This window comes from Ptiloglossa arizonensis, chromosome 5 (genome assembly GCF_051014685.1).
Source record: "Ptiloglossa arizonensis isolate GNS036 chromosome 5, iyPtiAriz1_principal, whole genome shotgun sequence".
NCBI lineage: Eukaryota > Metazoa > Arthropoda > Insecta > Hymenoptera > Colletidae > Ptiloglossa > Ptiloglossa arizonensis.
Genome location: NC_135052.1, coordinates 16,363,088 through 16,387,456, shown reverse-complemented (window position 1 = coordinate 16,387,456; position 24,369 = coordinate 16,363,088). Strand labels below are relative to the sequence as shown.

The window sequence follows — 24,369 nt, the reverse complement described above, 5'->3', positions numbered from 1 at the left end:
AATGACTCGATTGTTTTCCAACACTAGTATGGTGAAATTCAAGCGTGTCATATTTCTTGCAAATGGTAGAATTCGTGTAATCTGTTGTTTATAAACTGGCGCAAATATTTTTCTATATTATTACAGAACAATGAAACGCACTAGACGTGTTTATATTTCTGATTGGTAGAATAAATTAGGGATACATTTCCACCAATTGGAAATCGGAATATACTTAACTCCTTTCGTTACATCTATGTAGAATAAATAAGATTTTTTAAGCTGATTGTATGTATGGATTTATAATTAATTATATATGTAATTATAAGTATACACGCATTTATCGAATATTCCATACTTTACCTTTTATACATTTCATATATAATTTTTTGTATTTCCCGCGTCTATGCATCAAAATACTCCACTGACTATGCCATCTGGAGAGATATAAAAATTTCGTGCTTCATAAGAATTGTATGCAGGACAGTTAGGCAGGCAGCAGAGCAGTGCGGTTTGTCGCCATTTTGTTTATTTTCGCGTAAAAGAGATCTGAGAGACGATCATCCAAGCAGATCGTTCAGTCTTCGTCTGCGAAAACGTCAGCTAAGTGCATCTGTGACCACGTTAGAAACCTGGAAGAACTGGCAGAAAAACTCGCTTGCACGGGGGCCTGTTGGCAGAGGTTGGAACAAATATTAAGATTAAGACGTAACGGAGTCGAGGTTCGCAAGAAGTACGTAGGTCTCCCGATTAGTAGCGCGCCGGTCCCGCGGTGCGGAATCCGTTTCTCGGATCGGGCGAGAAGGAGTGAGAGAGTACAAACTGGAAGTGGAACCAAGACAGTTGCCACGAGAGTAAGAAAAGATACAACCGTAGCGACAAGAGAAGGAACAACGAAAGAATTACAAAAATATCGCACAAGGGTGGAATATATGCTGTGGGCGTCCTCAGAAAAAGCGGAGGCACTTGATAGTTGCTGAAATTGGGCGTCGTGTAGTAAAACAACGTCACTGTCGAGTCGTGGTGGTAGTGACGCGAGCCTGGTTACGATTAAAATCGAGCAGCCGCGGCAGAATTTGCTTGAGCAAAAGTCTTCCGTCCTTGGCGAAAATAATCAGTACATCAAACAACAACAACAACCCATTTGTGCTCAAAATTCATTTGTGGATATATCAGTTACACTACCTTCGGAAGTAACCTCGACGGCGGAAGCCGCCTCCGAGGTACCCGGCGCATTCAAGACGACCATCAATATCGGCATTGCGATGAACCACGTTAACGATCAAGAAAACCTTAAACAGCTCAACCTGGCACCAGTTCAGGTTAATGAAGTCGAAGAAATGGATACTCAAGAAGGTACGCTTCACCTTCACTGTTTGATTTCATTTAATTTTTTTTTATATTTATGTTAGTTTCATATGTTTTTATTTTTGTTTTGAAGGTTATAGAAATTGTTCCTATCTTTGTGACAATACAGATGTTTTGAATAAAATTTTTGTTTGCACATAATTGTAATCTTTTTAAGATTGAAGTTTATTGTGTATTTGAAGTTTAAGTACATGTAATTGAATATCCATAATCTACATATGTCATATTGTATTATATTTTTTACTTAATTTTATTGTATAATTTCCTGTATAAAAAGAATGTTATATGCAATAATGTATATTGCATGCTTTATTGTAATAAATTGTGTATAATATCATGTGTATGGGTTTCATATCATATAAATGTATATAGATAAAGTAAAAAGTGACATGTTAGATTGATATGATTAAGAAAAAATAATTTTTAAATAAATTAATATTTAACTATGTTTTGAATTATATTTATATTCTAGATAATAACGGTATGTAATATTTGACAAATTTAAAAATAAAAATATTAAATTTCACTGATTCCTAAGTTTTTATTAAAATTGTTTTGTCTGAAATTTTTTAAAATTGATAACAATCTATATACATACGATTAAGTGTAGTACTTCATTTGATTAAAACATTCATTTGTCTTTTAATCATGTCACAATGATTGGAATTTGACACAGCATTTGGTGTCAAAAATTTATATAAATTACTATATGGATATTTTTATAAATTATATTTTTTCAAGATTATTATAAAATTTTAAGTAAATTGTATAATTCTTTCTCTCTCTCTCTCTCTCTCTCTCTCTCTCTCTCTCTCTCTCTCTCTCTATATATATATATATATATATATATATATATATATATATATATATATATATATATATATATATCCTGATATATGTATATGTGTATATATATATATATATATATATATATATATATATATATATATATATATATACATATACATATACACACGTGTATATATTGTAATTAATCCTTAATATAACGGCAGAACATTTCTTTGGTAATATGACTACTTAAAATATAACAAATACATAGTATACTTATGTTAATATTTTATGTATCACTTATTCACTGTAAAACAATACATAATTCATATTATTTTATTTGTTCAATACATTTACAAAATTTAGATGGTTTTATGTTTTAATGAATAATTTGTTTCATTTACATATATAATTAGAAAGCAAGATATATTAACAAATATTTTGATTTCATAGAAACACCAAATGATGGTGGAGGAGATGGCAATGATACTAGTCCTATGAATGGAGAATCGGAATTAGCTTGTATAATTCAAGATCAAGAAATGGAAGAAGGTAAGAGAAAAATAACATTGTTTTATTTTATTGAAATTACAATACTATAAGATTTATTTTATTAGTGTAAACATTATTTACAAATAAAGAACAAATTTATTATTTGAACTATTTATAAAAATTTTAATAATTCTTAACAATTACTGTATATTTTTCACTTGATAATTAATTATTTTAAAACTGTCATCCATAATGTTATATATTGATTGCTTAAATTCTACATTAAAAGTTAAGAACTAAATGGAATTGAAAATTGTATGAATCTCAAGAATTATAATAATTATAGAAATTATAAGTATAAGTTAATTCAATAGAACTGAATACCAGAAGCATTTGAATGCATGATTAGTATATTGAGATTTAATTTGGGGACATTCAGAACTGTGTGTTCTCACTATGTCATTCTTTATATGTAATTTCAATGTTATGTGTAGACACATATCTAATATATCAAAAATATAAAATTTAAAGCATATTTTGTAATAACTTTTTTATAAAATATTGTGTAATGCATTCTGTGTTTTATATATTATTACACATAGTGTGGACTAATTATATGCAAAATTTGAATCAAATTAGCAATGTTGTTCAATCATTTTTTAAGATGTTTCATTATTAATCCATGAAATTTGAAAATATTAGTTGTGACAAATAAATGTTCATATACATTTAAAGATATATCGTCCTATTATATGTTAATGCTACTTTCATTCTTAAATAGATGAAGCAAGATCGGAAGCAACATTTCGCTACACAGTAGAAAATGTTTCTAAAATGAAGGATACTCACCTGTCACCTCCATGTTACGTTCGTAATTTGCCATGGAAAATAATGATAATGCCAAGGTCAAGTCAAACACAAGAAAGACCACCTCAAAGATCACTTGGTTTTTTTCTTCAATGTAATGGAGAAAGTGAATCAGCATCATGGAGTTGTTATGCAGTTGCAGATTTACGGTTACTTTCTTGTAAGGAAGGACAGGAACCGTTCAGTAGAAGTTAGTATATTTTAATAAATTAATATTTTATTTCAACTAAATTACTTTGATTGGTTTTTTTTTGTTTAAACTTTAATTTAATTTCTTGCATTTTATACATTATAATATTTTGATATTATAATTATGTATTTTTATATGTATTTAAAGATATACATTCTTATTTTAGAGATTCAACACCTATTCTATAGTAAAGAAAATGATTGGGGATTTAGTCATTTTATGACATTGCAGGATGTTCTGGATCCTGATAAAGGTTTTATTAAAGATGATTCTATTACACTTGAGGTTAGTATAATTCAAGATCTTATAATATTTTGTAATAAAGTATTATTAAGAAACAGATTTTTGTTTCATTTTACATAAAGACTTAGAAATTCTATATTAATTGTTCATTTACACTTTGAACGTGATTTATTAAAATTTTTTACTTTTTTGATCATTTACTTTTTTAAATTCATTTTATAAAATTAAAACATTAATTTATCTTTCATTTATTATGAATATTTTTAACAAATATTTATATACTTATGTTTTTAAAAATTATTTGCTTTTTCAAAATAGGTTCATGTGATAGCTGATGCTCCACATGGGGTCAGTTGGGATAGTAAAAAACATACAGGATTTGTAGGTTTAAAAAATCAAGGTGCTACATGTTACATGAATTCTTTGCTTCAGACTTTATATTTTACCAATCAGGTAAGTAAAATATTTAAGGAATTTAGAAATTAAATGTCCACTGAGAAAATTACAGATGTTGCGGTTGATTCACTTAAAAAAGTTCAGACTATTTGTGCAAGCAAATACAATATGCTAATTAATAATTTTATGTAGTTGTGTGTGCACGTGTGTGATGTTTGTATGTATATGATAAGAGTACTAACTTGATATAGAAGTTATATAGATTATAAAATGTTCAACATCCCAAAATTAATGATGAAATTACACTATATGGCATCTGGATTCTCTGTCTATAATTATAATACAATTATTTAAATACTCATATCTTTGTTTTCAGTTACGTAAAGCAGTCTACAAAATGCCAACAGAAAGTGATGATTCTAGCAAGAGCGTTGCTTTGGCTTTACAGAGGGTTTTCCATGAATTACAATTTTCTGATAAACCAGTAGGTACAAAAAAACTAACCAAAAGTTTTGGTTGGGAAACATTGGATTCTTTCATGCAGCATGATGTACAAGAATTTTTACGAGTGGTACGGAAATAATATAGTATATCGTTAATAATAATTTGATTAAATTTATATCTTTTACTAATAACTGCTTCAGCTTTTAGATAAGTTGGAAAGTAAAATGAAAGGAACATGTGTAGAGGGTACAGTACCAAAATTATTTGAAGGAAAAATGGTGTCATTTATTAAATGTAAAAATATTGATTACAAATCAACTAGAGCTGAAACTTTCTATGATATACAGTTAAATATAAAGGGAAAGACAAATAGTAAGTATTTGTAGAAATACTTTTGTTATTAAAATCAAAATTTTATGTTTATAATTTTATACATATAACACTATCACATAAAAATTTATCGTTTTTTTAGTTTATGAGTCTTTTAATGACTATGTAAGCACTGAAAGCTTGGACGGTGATAATAAGTATGATGCAGGAGAGCATGGATTACAGGAAGCCGAGAAAGGTGTTATCTTTTCATCGTTTCCACCAGTTTTACATTTGCATTTAATGCGATTTCAATATGATCCAATTACAGATTGTTCTGTCAAATTTAATGACAGGTAAGCAATCTTACATCAAAGTGATATAAAATCATTGCAATGAATTTATTTATTTATGCCTTTATTTTTAAAAAGTATAACTTTTATATTTAATAAAGGTTTGAATTCTATGACAAAATAAGTCTTGGCAAATATTTACAAAATAAAGAAGCGACGAGTGCAGATTATACATTGCATGCAGTCTTAGTTCACAGTGGAGATAATCATGGTGGACATTACGTTGTATTTATTAATCCAGCCGGTGATGGAAAAGTATGTACAACTTTTACGTTAACATTTTCTATTTGTATTTATATAGATATCGTTCTTGGAATTATTTATACATTTAAAGCCTTGGTGCAGTATTATCCATAAGAATTATATATTTTTAAGTAAATGAGAAAAGCATCCATATATTATTGATCATACACTTTATTTCAAAACAGTGGTGTAAATTCGACGATGATGTTGTCTCGAGGTGTACAAAACAGGAAGCCATTGAGCATAATTATGGTGGTCATGATGATGACATATCTATAGCTGTGAAACACTGTACGAACGCCTATATGTTGGTGTACATAAGGAATTCTGAGTTGGAAAACGTCTTGCAAGAAGTCAAGGAAGAGGATATACCTCAAGAGGTCAGAAACGTCCTTCAAAGAGAACTTTCCCAGGAGTTGAGCGACCTTGAACGTGACAAAGACACGACTGACTCTATTAAAGACTCACACACAGAGACTACGACTCTTCGTCCGTGCACGCAAAATTCTCGAAATCCAAATCTCTATATTCATGATTTTTAAGTAACAACTATCATGCAAAGAGCTGGAAAGAGTTGTAACTCGTTTGCATTGTTTTTCGACGAAACTCTTCCCATTTCTCAAATATGTTTTAAGCTAATTAGCTCATAGCATATGAGGTCATCAAATTCATAACACATTATATCAAGTTAAATCCAAGGATGAAATGAGTTTAACAGAGTAGGAACGTATTTGAATAGATTCAATATTTTGGACATGTGAATTAATCAGAAAATAAGATCTACAAATTAAATTTAATAAATTAATATTTTTTTTAGCATCTATATATACATACACATATATTTCCAAATATTTGTTATAAAATTTCTCTTAATATTTTTTATGAACAGAAATTTATAGTGTTATCAGCTATGGGCTGTTATATCACCAAATGTTGATACTAAATACATTATGTCCATTTTCAGGTACGACATGTTGTATGTAATATTTCACATTTGATAATTTTTAAAGTGTTATGCGCGCATTACTTTGCTGAAATTTAATATACGCAACAAAAGATGTATTGTTTATATCATTTTGAATCAATTGAATTAATAATCCAAATAAAAAAAATGTTTTATTCTAATTTAAAACATTTAATGTAAAATTCTGCATCACCGTTATCTAAAATGTATGTTATTAGTAGATTTTTAATAATCCGTGTTATATAGAGATTTGTTTATTTCAGTGAAAATATTTTTGATTCTTTAACAGAGGATTTTTTGTACGGACGATTGAGTCATATAAAAATGAAATTTTTGTTGATTTTTTAACTTATTTTTTCGTTGCTTATAAATTTTATACTCATACATATTAATTGACTGAAGGTTATACAGCTATAACTAATGTACGCGTTGCACTTCAGGTACTACAAAAGAACTACAATCGGGTTGATATAGGATCTGATTATTAGGCTACTATCATAATGAGCCTTAGAATCGTTTTGAAATGTTTATTGTAATAAATATTGTACAATATTATATCTAAAATGAATAATTGTATTGTAGTATTTTAAAGCTTTGGGTGAAGAATGCACAGACATATCGCAAATAGGTTGGAAATGTGTGAATAACTATATGAAGAATAAGGGCAGGAAAGACTTATTAGTTAATATAGTGAGATAATTATTGAAAATTTGATTTGAAACAATGAGTTTTAACTCATGAAACAAATAACGTTGAAGGAAAAAAGAAAAAAAATGAACAATAAGTAGGATTATTAATAATGTCGGCTTCTTCCTTAATACGTCTTCTACAGTGTGTTTGTTATTTAATGAAGATCGTTCAGTAAGTGAGGTGAAATGTGATTTATAATATCAAATCCGTGATTTTCGTGAATCAATACTTTGACTCAACGTGGATGACAAAGTTAGGATATTGAACCTTATAATAAGGTCTGAATCAATCAATCGAGTCGTTAATTCATTCAATTTTGTCAATGTTAATAGTCAGTATGACCATCAACAGATGCTGCCTATTTATTTGTTGTTACATATTAATAAATAGAAAAAAACTCAACGCATCATCGACAGAGTGAATACTTCATAATAGCTATAAAGTATCTATAAATACTATACTAATATTTTAGACATAAAAGAAATGAAAAAGTATGGAATAAACTGTTGAGTACTAGAAAATTCCAAAGAATAGAATTTATATTAGTTAATTCGTAACCACTTTTAATTTTTATTTATTGAACATTTGCAGCTGTATTTTTGTTTAAAACATATCTGTATAACAACAGTTCAAAGTGTAAAGCATCTCCACACTACTATGGTTATACATTACATTTTTATGATTATTTAGCATAAATGATGGTTATGTACTTAAAAAAGTACTTGGTACATACAGGTATGATAATTTTGAATTTGCAAATAATACTGATTACTAGAACTGTATAATTATTTCTTAAATAATGTACAATAAGAAAACTATATGATACATTTTAATTAAAACTTGGAATTAATATATGATATAAATTGAAATGTTTTAAACAAATCAAAATATCACACCCTGTATAAAATAATTTAATAACTTTTTTTAATTATGAATTATATAAATTTCACTAAATTTATCTATAATAAGTTTACAGTACGGTACATGAAATCATCATTCATAGCTGAATAATTTTCATTGTGTAATTGTTTGACTTAGTAGTCTGTATTGCGGCAGATGAACAAAATTAAAATTACGTAAATGAGAAATAAATGTCATTCTTTTGATATTTCGAACACTACCTGTTCTCGAATCTCAAAAGCATGATACCAGCACACTGCTTTTCTAAAAGTATAAATTTTAGAAGACAGATGAAGAAAAAATTACGAATGAGATGAATTTAGTATACATATGGATAATTTTAATTTTGTTGGTCTAGCTGGTGGAGAGGCTGCAAGAGGAGAAGAGGCTGGAACAAATAAGAAGAAAGGAAAGAACAGAAGCATACTTGTATATAACCATCAATGTCCTTCTTGAGGATAACTTTGACGGTCACCAAGGAAATGACTTGTATGATCCAGAGCATGCTGTGTATCGTGTATTTCGCATACGTAAGCAGTGTACCTTGCAAGAGTTTATGGAATTGCTGAGTGATAGCTTGGTAAGTGTAATTGTTGACAAATTTTTCATGCTATTACCCATGATATTAAATTGAAATTTTATGTTAATACCGATACATCCATATATTTCAAATTATTTAATGTTGAAATATTGGTGTGGCTTTATAATATGTGCTACTAGTTTGGTTATATACTATATTGTGATCATCTACAAGCACGGTAGGTGATTGAAAACACAATATTTATGAATGAATCAAGTCTTCAATTTCAATTAATGGTACTGCTTAACTTGAACATCTAATGTAGTGGAATTTTTTCTACAGAAATATCCAATAGAGCAAATTCGTTTATGGCCACTGAATCTACGTTCGAACCAGACCTGTAGACCAATGCCACTTGATGGAGAAGTTGGTGTACAGAGATCCATTTATCAATGCTCAGATAATCCAAATGTTTGGAATGTGTTTGTTGAACTTGTTCCTCCAGATTCAGATTTAAGGGCACTACCACCTTTTGATAGGGACACTGATGTTTTATTATTTTTTAAACTGTATGATCCTAATAACAAGAAAATTCATTATTGTGGTCATCATTACATGCCTGTCACAGCTAAAGTCCGTAAGTTCCATTTTAAGTATCTTGAAAGATAAAAGAAATTAGATTAACATTTCTCTAATTTGATTGTTATTAAAAATATTTTAAATGTTATTAAAACTTTTACATATTTTATAACTGATGTTCTCTGTAATACTACTTATAGATCCTCTGGAAGTATTTCTTGGTATAGAACGTGACTTTAATTGTTAATATAAACTTTTTATTTTTACAACAGTGAAAAATAATTATTATGACAATTTTGTGCAGAGGAACTTGTACCAATTTTAAACGAAAGAGCTGGATTTCCACCGGATACAGAATTAGCACTTTATGAAGAAATAAAACCAAACTTGGTGGAAAAAATAGATAACTTAGCAGAACCATTAGAAAAAGTTCTTGAAGAATTAATGGATGGAGATATCATTGTTTTTCAAAAAGAAGGAGAGAATCAAGTGTATGAACTTCCGACCTGCAAAGAATATTTTAAGTAAGTTATAGAAGTATATACACAAATTGATTTTATTATAAAGAATTATATGAAAATTTTAATTGTATTTCAGGGACCTATTCCACAGAGTAGAAGTAACATTTTGTGATAAAACAATTCCTAATGATCCAGGTTTTACAATGGAGCTTTCTTTGAGAATGACATATGATCAAATGGCAAGAGCTGTGGCACAAAGAGTTGGCACAGATCCGTATCTTCTGCAGTTCTTTAAATGTCAAAAGTAAGAAAATGGAATTTTAATACTATAATAATATTTTATTTATATAAAATTTACACATTCTTTGACCTCAGAATTTTTGGAGGATCCCCCCCAAATAAAATCCAATAAATAAATTATCACCTCGTTGAAATAACGAAAAAATATGTTACATAGGTCTTGAAATTTAATATGTAAAACATAACCACAGGTTCACAGCTGTTTCAAATGATGTACGAAATTTGTCTACCTATTTAATATTAATGTTTTGTTTGCATCTACTGATATGCAACAATTGTTTGATCTCCTTTTGGATGTAGGGTGCATTCATTTCCAATAATTGTTACAACTTGGTTTTATTCAAGGCTATTTAATCAGATTGATGGGTCTGTAGTAAAAAATTAGTAATCTAAATTAAACTTCTCAAAAAAGAGAGTCTAAAGCAACTTCTACAACAAACAGTCATAAAAGATCCACTACATATTAGTAGGTACGAGAAACAATAAAATATCCGGGTATATGGACAATTTTTGTATAGATCTTGGAGGAACAGTGGAGCCACGCACATATAATTTTACATATAAAATTATAAAGGCTATAAGTCATGTTTTTTCATTATACAATCAAGAGAAACAATTCTGTGGAGTTTTTCCAAATATCGCGGTACAAAAATTTGTATCGTCTATAGCTAAGGGTCATCTTAATGTATTCATATCAACATTTAACATGTATACATAACGGGATATTATATATATGTTTATTTTATTTGTAGTTACAAAGATTCACCTGGACATCCATTAAAATGTACATTTGAAGGTTCGCTTAAAGATTTGGTTTCTTTTTGTAAAGCAAAAACAAAGAAATTGTATTATCAACAACTTAGTATTAGAGTAAATGAGCTTGAAAACAAAAAGCAATTTAAATGTATATGGGTTGGTCCATCTCTTAAAGAAGAGAAGGAAATCATTCTTTATCCTAATAAAAATGGAACTGTGGCGACTTTGCTCGAAGAAGCTAAAAAACAAGTGGAATTATCTGAAAATGGATCTGGAAAGTTGAGGATACTAGAAATAAATTGTAGTAAACTTTCACCTGGTCCAAAAGAAGATGTACCCCTAGATAACTTAAATACATCTGGCACCAAATTATACAGGATAGAAGAAATTCCAAATGATGAGTTAAATTTAGCAGAAGATGAAATGTTGATTCCTGTTGCACACTTTCATAAAGATGTTTTCTCAACATTTGGTATTCCCTTTTTCTTTAAAATTAAACATGTAAGCACATTTGAACAAATGATGAAGTTTAAAAACAAAGAATACTTTAGTTGCGAAGTTATAAATATTTTTGTTAATTACATGTTTATAGGGTGAACCTTTCCCAAAAATGAAGGAAAGATTATTGAAGAAATTAGGCGTACAAGAAAAAGAGTTTGAAAAGGTAGGCATCTTAATCTAATTTTATTTGGTATTTTATGAGAATTCATAAAAAAACTTTGAAGTTTAAGTTCGCGGTGGTGACAATGGGTAAACCACACTTTATTATGGATTCGCCAGGATACATTGTGGATCTTGCAGATTTTCGTACTCATACAAGCCAGAGTAAGTGTATTACGAAAGAAAATAAATATTTATTATAAAAGATAATAGAATAAATAGAAATAAGTAGAACAGTACATAATCTTGTAGTATAAATTTTAAATTGTCGCTGATAAAGAATAAATTTTGTAGTTTATCCACTTTTAAACGCAGGCACATCGCCACACAAGCCTTGGCTTGGTTTGGAACACGTCAACAAAGCGCCAAAGCGTTCTCGTATCAACTACCTCGAAAAGGCCATTAAAATTTACAATTAAATTTTCATCATACGAAGAGGAATAAAATTAGGCAGCCACTCATATAATTTATACGACTTTATAGTAAGAAAGCGACATCTGACACAAAATGGAAATGCGTTTATGTTTTCGGTTCTTCGGCCAGATTGTGCGCGGTTTTAATATTATGATCATGTTAATGAAAGGTAAATCTATGCTTTGTATACGATGGATTAAGAGAGTGTAATGAACATGCAATGAGATACTTTGTGCATCATGGAACTTCTCCCTTTCGAATCGACAGGGATTTTACGTAGTGGCTGGATCGATGGTACTACGTTGATTTCACTGTGCATCAACAATGGATTAGACGGTTCTATCTATGAAATCAATTTTTGTATTTATAAATATTTTGCCACTTGATGGCAGTCGTTTAAAAATATTTTCGAAGACAGTGTTTTCAATGCATTCAATTCAAACAAGAGCAAGAATTTGTTTAAATACATATTACATTACGAAAGTAATTATGGATTACAACTGCAGAATGAAGAAAGCTCAAGTGAGGAAATAAAGAGGTATTTATAAATGTAGCATAATATTACTTTTATAGAAAGCCTCATTTTTTGTGAAATTTTGGTTATTTGATCCTGCCACGTAAAATCTTTGTGTTGATTTAACGAGACCCAAAGAGAGGCTATATACTGTTCTACATGATGTAATACTTAACGCTCACTATCAGAGAAGAATTGTCTACATATTCCTGTTTTATATTATATTCAGGATGTTTGAAACGCAGACTTACAGATATTATGTAATTTTACATGCTGAACACTGAGGTATTTTTTATGAAAAAATAAATGTTAACATTTTGTTCGTAATATCATTTCTTATACATGCATTTTTGTTTGAACATTAAAGTATCGTTACCGATCCTTAATTTAAAAGAAATGTAAGCAAAGAATTGTTGGCCACTGTGATATCAAAATTTACTATAAAACACCTTTTAGGTGATTTATCAGTAAAATTTTTAAGTTGCCTTCCAAACACCCTGGAACTTTTGCGTTTGAATATATTCTTTTCTGTGTGTGTTTTATACGCCTATTCCTATATATTTTATTGAGACTCTATAAAAATTTTGCAAATATATAACAGTAGACTAACATATTAATGAGGCAGAGTTTTAATTTAAAAAGAAAAAAACGCGTCGAGCATAGTAAATGTTCAACTTAACGCGCATTGAATGTAAGTAATTATATTAAAAATATGGAGAGCTAAACTATTATTTAAAAAGAAAATCATTTCACGATTTCATGTTTATCGTTATTCTAAACTTTTTTATTAATTAATATTCTACAGTTTCTTTTTAATTTTTAATTCACTACATATTTTGAATCTACTTCCGATTACTTTTTGCATGAAAACTTGCCACGATATTATACAAGATCTCTTATTTATGAATTTTACTTTATTCACTGTTTCTCCTGCCTTAACTGTGATTAAAGTCTTTCTTCAAGACGCGTTGAAACTTCGTAGCTCCGAAATACCTAAGAGTGTTATTAAATATTTGAAGAAGATGGAGCAATTTATTAAATTTTTTAATAAATAAAGTTTGTTTTTTTTTTCTGAGAGACTAGTTTGTTACAATTATTAAAAGGAATTAAGGTTTTAAAGTTTAAAACAAAACTCAAAGTATGTCAAGTTAACAAATTTACTTCAGTCGAATTAGCTATTAGTCTGTTAGGATAATAAATTGCTGCAACTCAATTGAAATGATAACTTATATCAATATTAAATATATAATTTAAAGAAGCTTGTCAAATATAGTTCTCATGGTGAGGAAAAATTATCGTGATTCACGATATTACATTTCTTGAGCGCATTCAAAAATTGGCAAATATTATAAATGAGCAATCCACAAAAAACCTATGCAATGTACTAGTGAAGATGTGTTACTATACTTTGTAAAAATTTAATCGTGATTGCACAGGTAGTTTGACTACTTATAATAACGATTTAAACAATGTCCGTGTTTTAAACATTATGTCATTGTTCACCAAACTTATCATTTGTTATTTCGGTTTTCAAAATTAATTTTAATATATATTGCAGTATCGTGGATAATATTTTTTTGTGAAGATATTTATGTAAAACATAGAAGTAATTGAAATTTACAGGTTTTAAGACACTCAAAGTATTGGAGTATTTTTTAAATACTGGAAATTACAATTTTTTAACAATATTGAAGTATGTGGATGTTCCTGACTGCATTTTTATTAAAGGTGTAGGGACAAAAACCACAATAGACAGAATGTTTTCATTAATCCACATATGATAATTGCAGCCTTTAATCGAAAGAAATTAAACTATTGTACATGTTAACTTGGGAACTCTGAAAATATGGATTACATTTTGTTGTTTATATATACATATATATATAAATTGTATACATACATTTCATTACTATGTTCCTTGACGAATACCAATAATGACGTGAAGTTGAATACTTATGATGATATTAATAGTAACTGTGTATTTTTTGCACGAAATCATAAAAAGTTTATTGAAAGAGTTGTTTAAGTTATTGTACTGTACTAAAAAATGAAAGTATCAGACGCATATGTAATAAATAATCCGCAAAAGGACGTTCTTCTGATACATAATGCTTGTGATTAGTTGTAGCGCGTTTCTGTGTTTTTGTACAGCTAACTTTGTACTACAAAGTTTGTAGCAGCTGCTCAATTGCGATTGTAAATTTGAACTATAAGTTTCCAATAGTTTTTTTTCTAAGTAAATAAAAGCAAACTGCAATGCAGGTATGCATAAAAGAAATAATTGGTAATAAAAAAAAAAATGATATTTATGATTTTGACCGATGTTTCGCTTGACGCGAGTAGTTTTATTTTATATATTTGAATTTTCATTAGTATGTATATTTTAATATTACGTTCGTAAAGAATTTAAACAGTATTAGATACTAAAGTAACTAGTAGAATAAATTATTTGAAGAAAAATACGAAGGTATCAAGTTATGGCAGTGACATTTTATAAAATTCATTAAATAATTATATTAAAATATTATAAAAACTTAATATTTTATAATTGCAACAATTAAAAAGAACTCTATCTGATGCAAAACCTTATTCTTAGGTAAAAGTTTTGTATATAAATATTACACGTAATTAAATCGGTTTCCTGCTTAAATAATATTGAAATTGTAAATATGTTGATAGCATAACATTTAATATTTTCTTATAAAGTGATTGTCGAATTTATTTGTTATTTATTTTGTTCAAATTCGTTGTTACTAAGAAATTTGTTTTTATTCTGATTGCCATAAACTTTCTTTTATGTGCAATGTTTAATAAGTTATCAATACATTGATATTCATGAAACATTAAATAAATATAATGAAATATGGAAATGGTAATAATTTTAAAATGTGTACTTTTAACTTGTTGATACTTTCTACAAGTTCAATCATAATAGGGTCTAATTAAAAAAATGAATACCAATAATTTATAATATTTAATTATATAACAGTTTATTAAACATCATTTATTATGTGATGTAGATACTCTGAAAGTTTTAGACCACCTACAATAGAATGGAACTATATTATCTTACATATAATCTACAAACATCAACTACTACATTATTGCATTTAAGCAATATCTGTGGTAACTTCTTTTGACAAACATTCGAAGAAATGGTAATATTTTGTAGGATTTACCATTTGTAGTTGTGATGACTGCAAAACTTCTTGCTATGCTGTCATGTAATTTTTTAAATAAATTCATTGGAAATTCTTTGCCACTTTAATCAAAGAACTTTGAATACCTTGTCTGTGTTTCTGTTTCTATTTGTTTTCCTTTTCTTGCTCTACACAAATTGATACTTTACTTTAATGTAGTCTTGTAGTTGCTTCTAGATTAACTATTTATTAAACAGTGACTTAATAAAGGGCAAAATAATATTGATTTAAAAAATATAAAACTTGTACTAAGAACAAAAATGATATTTAAACATTTAAAATTTTAATTATTTTATAAAAATGCTGTCCAAATATTAATAAATTTCTGTGAAAAACAAATGTAAACAATTTGAAATTGCAACATATGTATGTATATAAAATTAATTATCTGCTTGTACTGTGTTTAGTTAATTTATATGATGATTAAAATTAAAAATACTTAACTATAATTTTACAATTTCTTCAATATCTTGATTGTTAAAATAAAAAATTCTAATTTAATATATTATTAAGAGAATAATAATAAATAAAGTACAGTAATGCCAATTACTTTTAAGAAGTTATTGCCAAGTAAAAGATATACATATATTTACGAAATTGTTTCTTTTGTTTTGACTCAACTTCCGGCTGTTATCTTTTACTGTGTATTAGTAAACATCGCAATCATATTGAAAACCATATAAACAAAACTTGATTACCGTGTAAAGCAATACAGACAATTAAAAAATATGTTTCATGTAACAAATAAAGCATTAATATAGGTTTGTAAGAAATACGATTTTACTCTTTTCGAATTTTAAAATATAAAATTCGAGTGTTATTTAGTAAGTAAAGAGACAAATTCTTACAAACTCAGTAAAAATTTAATTATGAAAATTAAGCTACACCTATTTTTCGATGTTATACCCCTTTGTGACATACCTCGCCTTTATCATTCTACAAGATTCATTAATATGAACATTAGATCGGCTTACTATCAATATTAAAGTCGATGTTGTAATTCCTTTATGAATAATTCTAAACTTTATTTTTAATTTCTTAAGATCAATTGTAACATTATTTCTATTTCACGGCATATATTCATGTTAATTTCATTATTAAAGTTAGAGAGTTAAATATTAGAACTCATAACCCAAATATTTCTCTGCGATCCGATTTGTCAAGTAGAAGAACATTAAACAACGCATAATTGAGATAGTTTTTTTATTAAAATTTGGAAAGTACATAGTTTGCTACATTATAACGATTAATATGCATTTTTTCTGGCCAAATCAAAGAAATGGATATACACAGCTTGAATAAAATAAAGATAATCGCTAAAAACATTATATAATCTAAAAGCAGTAATTCTTTACTATTTTTAGTCAACGTCTAATTATAATAGAACCATTTAAAAGTTATTAATTTATTTAAATTTTCGTTGGGCAGCACTTTCTTTTGCTCCGTTCCCTACAAACTTAAAGAAAAGTATTCTTTTTATGAAATGAGAATTAAATAGTAGTACGTATTAAGTTATAGAATAATATTATATATTTCCATTGTATACCAAAAAGTACAATGTGAAACTATATCATTGAAACTCGTAAGTGCAAATAAACAAAAATTTGAATGTTTTTCCAAAAAGCTCTAATGGCCAATCGGCACCAAATTTGGGGGTGGATGGGGGGGGGGGTGTCTAAATCCTAAACATTAAATTTTAACTAAAGGTATTTAATAATTTTCGAAATATTAATAACAAAATTCCGTACAATACATTGTATTCTGCCTGTACGTATGTTACACAGGTTTCATTAATCAACTGTCATTCTCTGATTAGTATTGTCATTACTGTTGGACGGTCGACTGCACAGCAATGATGTAGGCTCCGAATTTATATGGTGTTTATGTAATTTTTTTCATATGTTAACCAAGCTGACGAAAAAAAATCTAATCCAACTATAACAGATTTCATAAAAACCGATACTAGTTATAAAATGTTTCGGTGACCGAAAATTATAATGATGTAATGGTAGATTTAAATAGAATACCCTACAAAAAATAAAGTTCAATGTCGTTCGCGTTATCGACTATTCAATACTCGATCGATGACATTTCTAGACGGAGGTGATCACATTAATAATGTCCGAACAGACAAAAGTCAATGTATTATGCAGAAAGTTTTTTTTTTTTATGAAATAGCTAAAATGTTATATTTAGGACCTACTTCTCCTATCCTCTTTCTTTCCAAAATTTGACATCAATTGGTCACTGGTATTTTTTGGAAGTACAGTCAAAAATTTAAATAGTTAAAAAGTGTACGAAAGCGGTTCATATGAATTCAAGACTTCTGATGATTTTTTACTACAGAAATGAGAAAGGTTATGTAAGTATAAGATATGAAAACTTATTAAAGAATAAGTAAAATATCGTTCCCTTAATTATATTTGCCAAAAATATTCAAACATTTATTTCTTTATTTGACAAAAAATCTTTAATATTTTAACACAAATGTACGTACTTAGTTTTAAAATTTGTTTAAATAGTTGTTTTGATATCCATTATTCAATACTATATTTTATAATAAATATGAGGGACAATGAAGGAGAAACTTTCAAAGTTTCTGAACTATTTGAAATTTTGTATATGATGAAGAAAACCGTTCAAAAGGTCTTGATAAAACTATCAATTAGATTGGACGATCTGAAATACGATATGAATACATTCATATATATATATAAACAGATTCGTAATGAAAGAAAGTTATAGATTGTGAACTACTTTCAAACCAGTGTTGTTACAGTCAAAACGTAAAATTTGTTACTGTCGTTTGTTATATGGTATCAAAATAGTTCACCATAAAGTGCGATAAGAACATAAAAATATATTAAATAAATCGATAAACGATTGTAGTACGAAGTGAACGAATTAGTATTTCCTCTTAAGAAAATATTGTAGTAAGAATTATTAATAACAGCTGTTTGTAATAAATCTTGTTTTTTTATTGTAAAAGTTATATTAATATATAACTGAAGTAGCTTTTTTATTAAAAATTACCATTAAAAATGAAAGTGATAAGAAATTGATTTACTTTAAATTTACTATTTGATCAAATAATGTTATATAAAATTTAATGGTTTATTCATACATTGATAATAGTGTGTTCGTTTAAAACAAACAACAAATGCAATCATATTTATTATTGACCTTTATATCTAGTGTTTTGCAACACATTGTCTGATTAAGCAACAATTTTTATTTACGTACTTATTAAATGTTTTTAAATGTTATAAGTTGTTTAAATATTGTAATAAGAAAATAAATTATCGTGTTTTGTAAGGCCGTTGATTAAAAAATATTTTTTTCAAAAATATTTACGTTAAACCAGGGTCGGTAAATCTATAACACGCCAGATGATTTGATGGCACGCGTTCGAATATGCAATAAAATTCATTTTATGTATAAATTGAAATAATATAACAATTTTTGAAAATAAATATTCATTAAAAATATATTATAATAAATGCATAGGTTTGCTTAAGAAAATGATGTGTTTAGACAAGTAGGTGCTAAAATGCACATATGCTAAAATAGTGAGCCATAGTGTAGTAAACTGTAAAAACTACATGTCACTAATCAACTTTTTGCTTTATACAATTAGTTTCATACTATATTTCAGTAGTATCAAATGAAATTGAGAGAATTTGATGAAAATGAGATATCTATTGTTTCCTTTCTTGGAAAATTGAAAAAAGGTGTAATGTAATATTCACAACATTAAAAAAAATATGGAACCATTTTCTAGTATCAAATATTTCACATGTAAAATTAGTACGATATTTTTTGTAGTCCTTGTAGAATTAAATGTTCAGTAAAATATGACGCAATAATAATTTAAACACCACAAATGAAATATTCAATATTTTTAATAAATCTTCATATAGTATGCAGTACATGGTTGATTTTAATTTTATTATTTTTTGATACGTGGTAACAAAAAAAGTGATACCTCTGGGTTAGACAATATGATGAAATATATTGCTGATATACAGAGTGAGTTAATGAGAACTACTAAATAGTTATTTTAGATGAAATATTCCTTTATCTATTAATCTGATCAAAAAACGTTTTATTTGAAATACATTGTATTCAAGGGGCTCCATTGAGTGAATACTTTTTAATTTTTGTAAGTTTTATATTTTCAAAGATATTAGGGTGCTCTAGGGTTTTTTAAAAAATTCTGAAACTATAAGGCAAAAAATTAGAAAATATTCATTCAATGGGTTCTTTTGATTACAATATACTTTGTACGAAATAAATATTTGATAATGTTTATTTCGGGTAACAGTTCTCAATAACTTTCCTTGTATATACATACAGTGGCCCACAAAAGTCTTCGTAAAGTTAATAATACGATTTATTAATACTACAATTAAAGTTTTCTAATATTTAATAGGGTAACCTTTTAATGGGATTACAACTTACAATCACCTAAGCATGGATTTAAACAAGTTGGAAGTAATTTCATTATTAATATTGCTCCATTCAGACTATAACATTTGTTTTAACACCTCACACTTTGAAATTGATCCTTTTGTGAGTTTTGTATCTAATTCTGCCCACACATGCTCAATTAAATTGAGATCTGAAGATTTGAGAAGTGTGGATATTATGTGAAGAATATTAATAATGAGCCATTGCTGAACTAAGTAGGATTTGTGTTTTGGGTTATCTTGATAAAAATGTGGATCCTTCAAAATCCCAAACTTTTCAGCACTATCTTTTAAATGATTTTTTAAGATGTTTCAATAAACAAACTTATTCATAACTCCATTAATATTGTTATTAATTGCATTAAGTTGCTTGTTCCTTCAGCACTCACATAGCCTCATCATGGAACTGTCACCATTCTTGATGCTAGGTTGTAAATTTTCTTCTTTTCATCGAATTCAAAAACATTATTTTTGCTTTCAACCGTAAATATCTTTTCTCAAAATGAAACTTGAGAAAGTTCAACATCAAAATATCCCCGTTCGTCATTTGTTTTAAATATTTGAGCAACTACGTGTAATATTCTACAACCGTATGAAGACTTTTATGAAACAATGTTTTCATCATGCAATAAATATTCTTCATTTATATAAAGAAAAATGATTTAATTCGTTTCGTACTTGTCCTATTTTGAAAAATGAGAACTATTCTGCTGTAATTATGTATAATGACATTTAAAAAGATGTTGGTACCAAAGAAATTGGTACTATTAAAATACCAACAAAATTAGATTGAAAGAATTTTGCTTTTGCGTACGAAGACTTACGAGCCACTGTATGTAAGATCGCACTGAATTTACAGAGGTATGTAATATCACACTACACATTTAATAAGTGTTTGCATATATATTATTTAGAAAACGTTTAGCTATGATTCGGAATTGGTCGAATTTAAATCAGCGCGATTTTCAATTGGTTAAAAACCTGTTGATGATGCAAATGCGATACTTGAAAGATTATGTTATTCAAAGAAACTTGCCAGAAGTCTTTCGACTTTCAAATCGTGAAGTACGCTTTATGACCACGTGCTGCACACCAAAACTTGTGAGTGAATATATAACTTAAGTAAAATTTTAATTAGTTAATTATGTTTGTATAAATTATAATTTGTACAAAAATATTTTCCGATTATAATTTTTCATACAATGAATGAACTCAATGATGTATTATATTATATTCGTATAATTAATTAGTAGACATAAATACCATTCATGAGATTATATTTGACTTATAACATATATAAATCTGTTTCTTGATAAACAATCTCTACATATATTGTTACATTCTGCATGGAGTTATCAGTCATAACACTTTGAACTCTGTGGAAATAATAAGTATAAGTCTCTCTAAAATATCCTTATCAGAGTAACATATCATTTAAATAGTAAAATATTTATTGTGTAAATAAATGTATTTATTATTATTTAATAAAGTAAATGTTTTACATAAGTTTAACAAGTATTATCTTTTATACAGAATATGCAAAGCTTAATTCAAAAAAATCTTTGGGAAACTGATGCAGAACTTTTTGAGTTGATTGAAAAAGAGAAGAAGAGGCAAATATGTAGTCTTGAGATGATAGCTAGTGAAAATTTCACATCCCTTAGTGTGCTTCAATGTTTGAGTTCTTGTCTTCATAATAAATATAGTGAAGGCCTTCCTGGTCAAAGGTATACTTTTTGTAGTTCATTATTTAGTACTTTCTAAATAATTAATACAGTTCTTAAAATAATATATGTCCTTTTGTATTTAGGTATTATGGAGGAAATGAATACATAGATGAAATCGAATTATTGGCACAAAAGCGTTCTTTAGAAGCATTTAATTTAAATCCAGAGGAATGGGGTTGTAATGTACAACCATACTCAGGTAGTCCAGCTAATTTTGCGGTATATACAGGTTTAATTGAGCCTAATGGACGTTTAATGGGACTTGATCTCCCAGATGGAGGACATCTTACTCATGGTAATATACATATTTTATATAAATATACTAAAATATTATGAATTGTTATGTTAGCATTTTTTGAGCTGCTTTATGTATATTTTGCAGGCTTCTTTACTGCAACTAAAAAAATTTCTGCAACATCAATATTTTTTGAATCAATGCCTTATAAAGTTGATATTAAAACTGGTCTAATTGATTATGATGACTTAGCTTACACAGCAAAATTATTCAAACCTAAAATAATAATAGCAGGTATATCCTGCTACAGTAGATGCTTAGATTATAAGCGATTTAAAGAAATAGCAGATGAAAATAATGCTTACTTATTTAGTGATATGGCTCATATATCAGGATTGGTAGCTGCAGGATTAATTCCCAGTCCATTTGAATACAGTGATGTTGTATCAACTACAACTCACAAAACTTTAAGGTAACATTAGGTACAGTATTTTCTAAATAACTGATCACTTTTCATACTGGACAATACTGGACTATGACAATATTACCCATAGATAGGCAAAGTTTTGCCTATAATAATTAATTTCAATACAATCTCATTTTGATTATATTTAATTATACATAATTTCAATTATTTTAGATCTCTTCTGAAATACTTTGAATTACATATAATTAAAAGTAGTTCAAGTAGGATCTATTTGGATCTATCTTCAACTAAAAAATCTTGTTAATCCATTGATTATGTTTTTAAAAGTGTAATAAAATGAACAGAAATTTAATTTTCTTTACTGAATGATTTATGCTGTATGCATGCATGCCTTATCGGTATCAGTTGCCAGCTATAAACAATACTGTATCTCATTCAATAGTTTTCAGTTATGAGATTTGGTCCAGGTTCAGGATCATATAGGTTAATTGTATTTATTAATTTTCATAGGATATGTAAATATTATTTTGTTTCTTAATTATCAGGGGACCTCGAGCTGGCGTTATCTTCTTCCGTAAAGGAGTTAGAAGTATTAAAAAGACTGGAGAAAAAGTGATGTATGATATAGAAAATAAAATCAACCAGGCAGTCTTTCCAGGATTACAGGGTGGACCACACAATCATGCAATTGCAGGGATTGCTACAGCAATGAAACAAACTAAATCACCAGAATTTCTGGAGTATCAAAAACAAGTAGTGGTTAATGCAAAGAGACTATGTTCAGGTCTTCAAAAATGTGGCTATAAGATTAGTACAGATGGTACTGATATTCATCTGTTATTAGTAGATTTACAATCTACAGGAATTACAGGAGCTAAAGCAGAAAAGATTTTGGAAAGTATTTCTATTGCTTGCAATAAAAATACAGTACCTGGTGATAAAAGTGCACTGAATCCTAGTGGTATTAGATTCGGTACACCAGCATTAACTACTCGTGGTTTTGTTGAAGAAGATATTGATAAAGTTGTTAAATTTATAGATGAAGGTAAATTAGTATTAAGATTATAGATTATGGTATGAGTAAGAATAATATTTAGGTTTAGTAATATTACACGTTTATGATGAACATTTTAAACATGTTTTAGGTTTACTACTTGCTAAGGAAATAACTAATATTTCTGGTCCAAAATTCGTTGATTTTAAGAGAGTATTGAGTACCGATACTCGTATTAAAGAAAATATTGCAGCTTTAAAAGAAGAAGTTGAAACTTTTTCTAAACAATTTATCATGCCTGGTTGATGTATATGAATAATGTAATACTATATATGCAAGTTTATCATTTATATGTATCTTGCTTTGCATTTATTCATTGCTTACCATTCCTAAATAAAACATTAAATCAAATTGTTTTATTAGTGAATTATATATTATAGTGTATTTTATTTTCATCTTTTTTTTGTAAAAGTGTACGTTTTTGTTTTGTAATTAAAAATCATTAGCATACTGGTAATTAATATGTCACTAAAATTATTATATAAATTAGTGTCTATAGTAATTCATTAATACCAATAATAGTACAGATTTAGCAATACACTAAGTTTATAATTAATTTGTAAACAGTGATGTCGTTCATTTTGACAAGTGATAAAGATAGGTTTTAATTAAAAATATCATTTGTTTAATTTAACCGTCTTAATAAGATCTTAAACAGGGGTGAATAATATACTCACTAATGTAGTATAATTGTCTTCTTAAAATAAATTTGAAATAAAAATTGTTAAATAATTATAGATAATATGATCTTTTTATTTGTACATGATTTTTCTTTGACTATTAGACTGTATATAATATTTATATACTAAATATCCAAATACTTTAC

At 27.6% G+C, this 24,369-nt stretch overlaps 2 protein-coding genes across 11 annotated transcripts; both read left to right on the top strand.

The window, feature by feature from the left end:
* The first annotated feature begins 458 nt into the window (after positions 1-458).
* Positions 459-11,960, top strand: Usp7 (Ubiquitin-specific protease 7). Of its 4 annotated transcripts, none has more exons than XM_076311264.1 (18): positions 459-1,335; positions 2,590-2,688; positions 3,410-3,685; positions 3,852-3,970; positions 4,247-4,381; positions 4,701-4,895; positions 4,969-5,140; positions 5,241-5,433; positions 5,532-5,685; positions 5,859-6,053; positions 8,586-8,807; positions 9,090-9,384; positions 9,631-9,850; positions 9,924-10,091; positions 10,840-11,344; positions 11,436-11,507; positions 11,575-11,668; positions 11,819-11,960. In XM_076311264.1, the coding sequence occupies exons 1-18, from the start codon at positions 1,245-1,247 to the stop codon at positions 11,920-11,922; spliced, it is 3,309 nt and encodes a 1,102-aa protein (XP_076167379.1). In that variant the 5' UTR covers positions 459-1,244; the 3' UTR covers positions 11,923-11,960. The 4 variants fall into 4 exon arrangements, with proteins under 4 accessions (XP_076167379.1, XP_076167378.1, XP_076167377.1 ...); XM_076311263.1 differs by having other exon boundaries at positions 11,569-11,668; XM_076311262.1 differs by having other exon boundaries at positions 11,798-11,931.
* A 366-nt stretch (positions 11,961-12,326) lies between these two features.
* Positions 12,327-23,833, top strand: Shmt (serine hydroxymethyl transferase). Of its 7 annotated transcripts, none has more exons than XM_076311266.1 (7): positions 17,965-17,993; positions 21,015-21,201; positions 21,634-21,827; positions 21,911-22,122; positions 22,210-22,534; positions 23,035-23,534; positions 23,635-23,833. In XM_076311266.1, exons 1-7 carry the CDS (start codon positions 17,980-17,982, stop codon positions 23,787-23,789), a joined length of 1,587 nt encoding a protein of 528 aa, XP_076167381.1. In that variant the 5' UTR covers positions 17,965-17,979; the 3' UTR covers positions 23,790-23,833. The 7 variants fall into 7 exon arrangements, with proteins under 7 accessions (XP_076167386.1, XP_076167385.1, XP_076167381.1 ...); XM_076311269.1 differs by lacking the exon at positions 17,965-17,993 and adding an exon at positions 18,396-18,417; XM_076311267.1 differs by lacking the exon at positions 17,965-17,993 and adding an exon at positions 18,424-18,564.
* Positions 23,834-24,369: the final 536 nt, after the last annotated feature.

Bases quoted from the DNA above. Each gene is read 5' to 3' on its own strand.
- Usp7 (XM_076311261.1), top strand. From the start codon at position 1,245: ATGAACCACGTTAACGATCAAGAAAACCTTAAACAGCTCAACCTGGCA. The intron at 4,896-4,968 runs GTACGGAAATAA...TAACTGCTTCAG, and splicing joins TACAAGAATTTTTACGAGTG to CTTTTAGATAAGTTGGAAAG. The intron at 10,092-10,839 runs GTAAGAAAATGG...TTTTATTTGTAG, and splicing joins CAGTTCTTTAAATGTCAAAA to TTACAAAGATTCACCTGGAC.
- Shmt (XM_076311266.1), top strand. The intron at 21,202-21,633 runs GTGAGTGAATAT...TCTTTTATACAG, and splicing joins CGTGCTGCACACCAAAACTT to AATATGCAAAGCTTAATTCA. The intron at 21,828-21,910 runs GTATACTTTTTG...TTTTGTATTTAG, and splicing joins GAAGGCCTTCCTGGTCAAAG to GTATTATGGAGGAAATGAAT.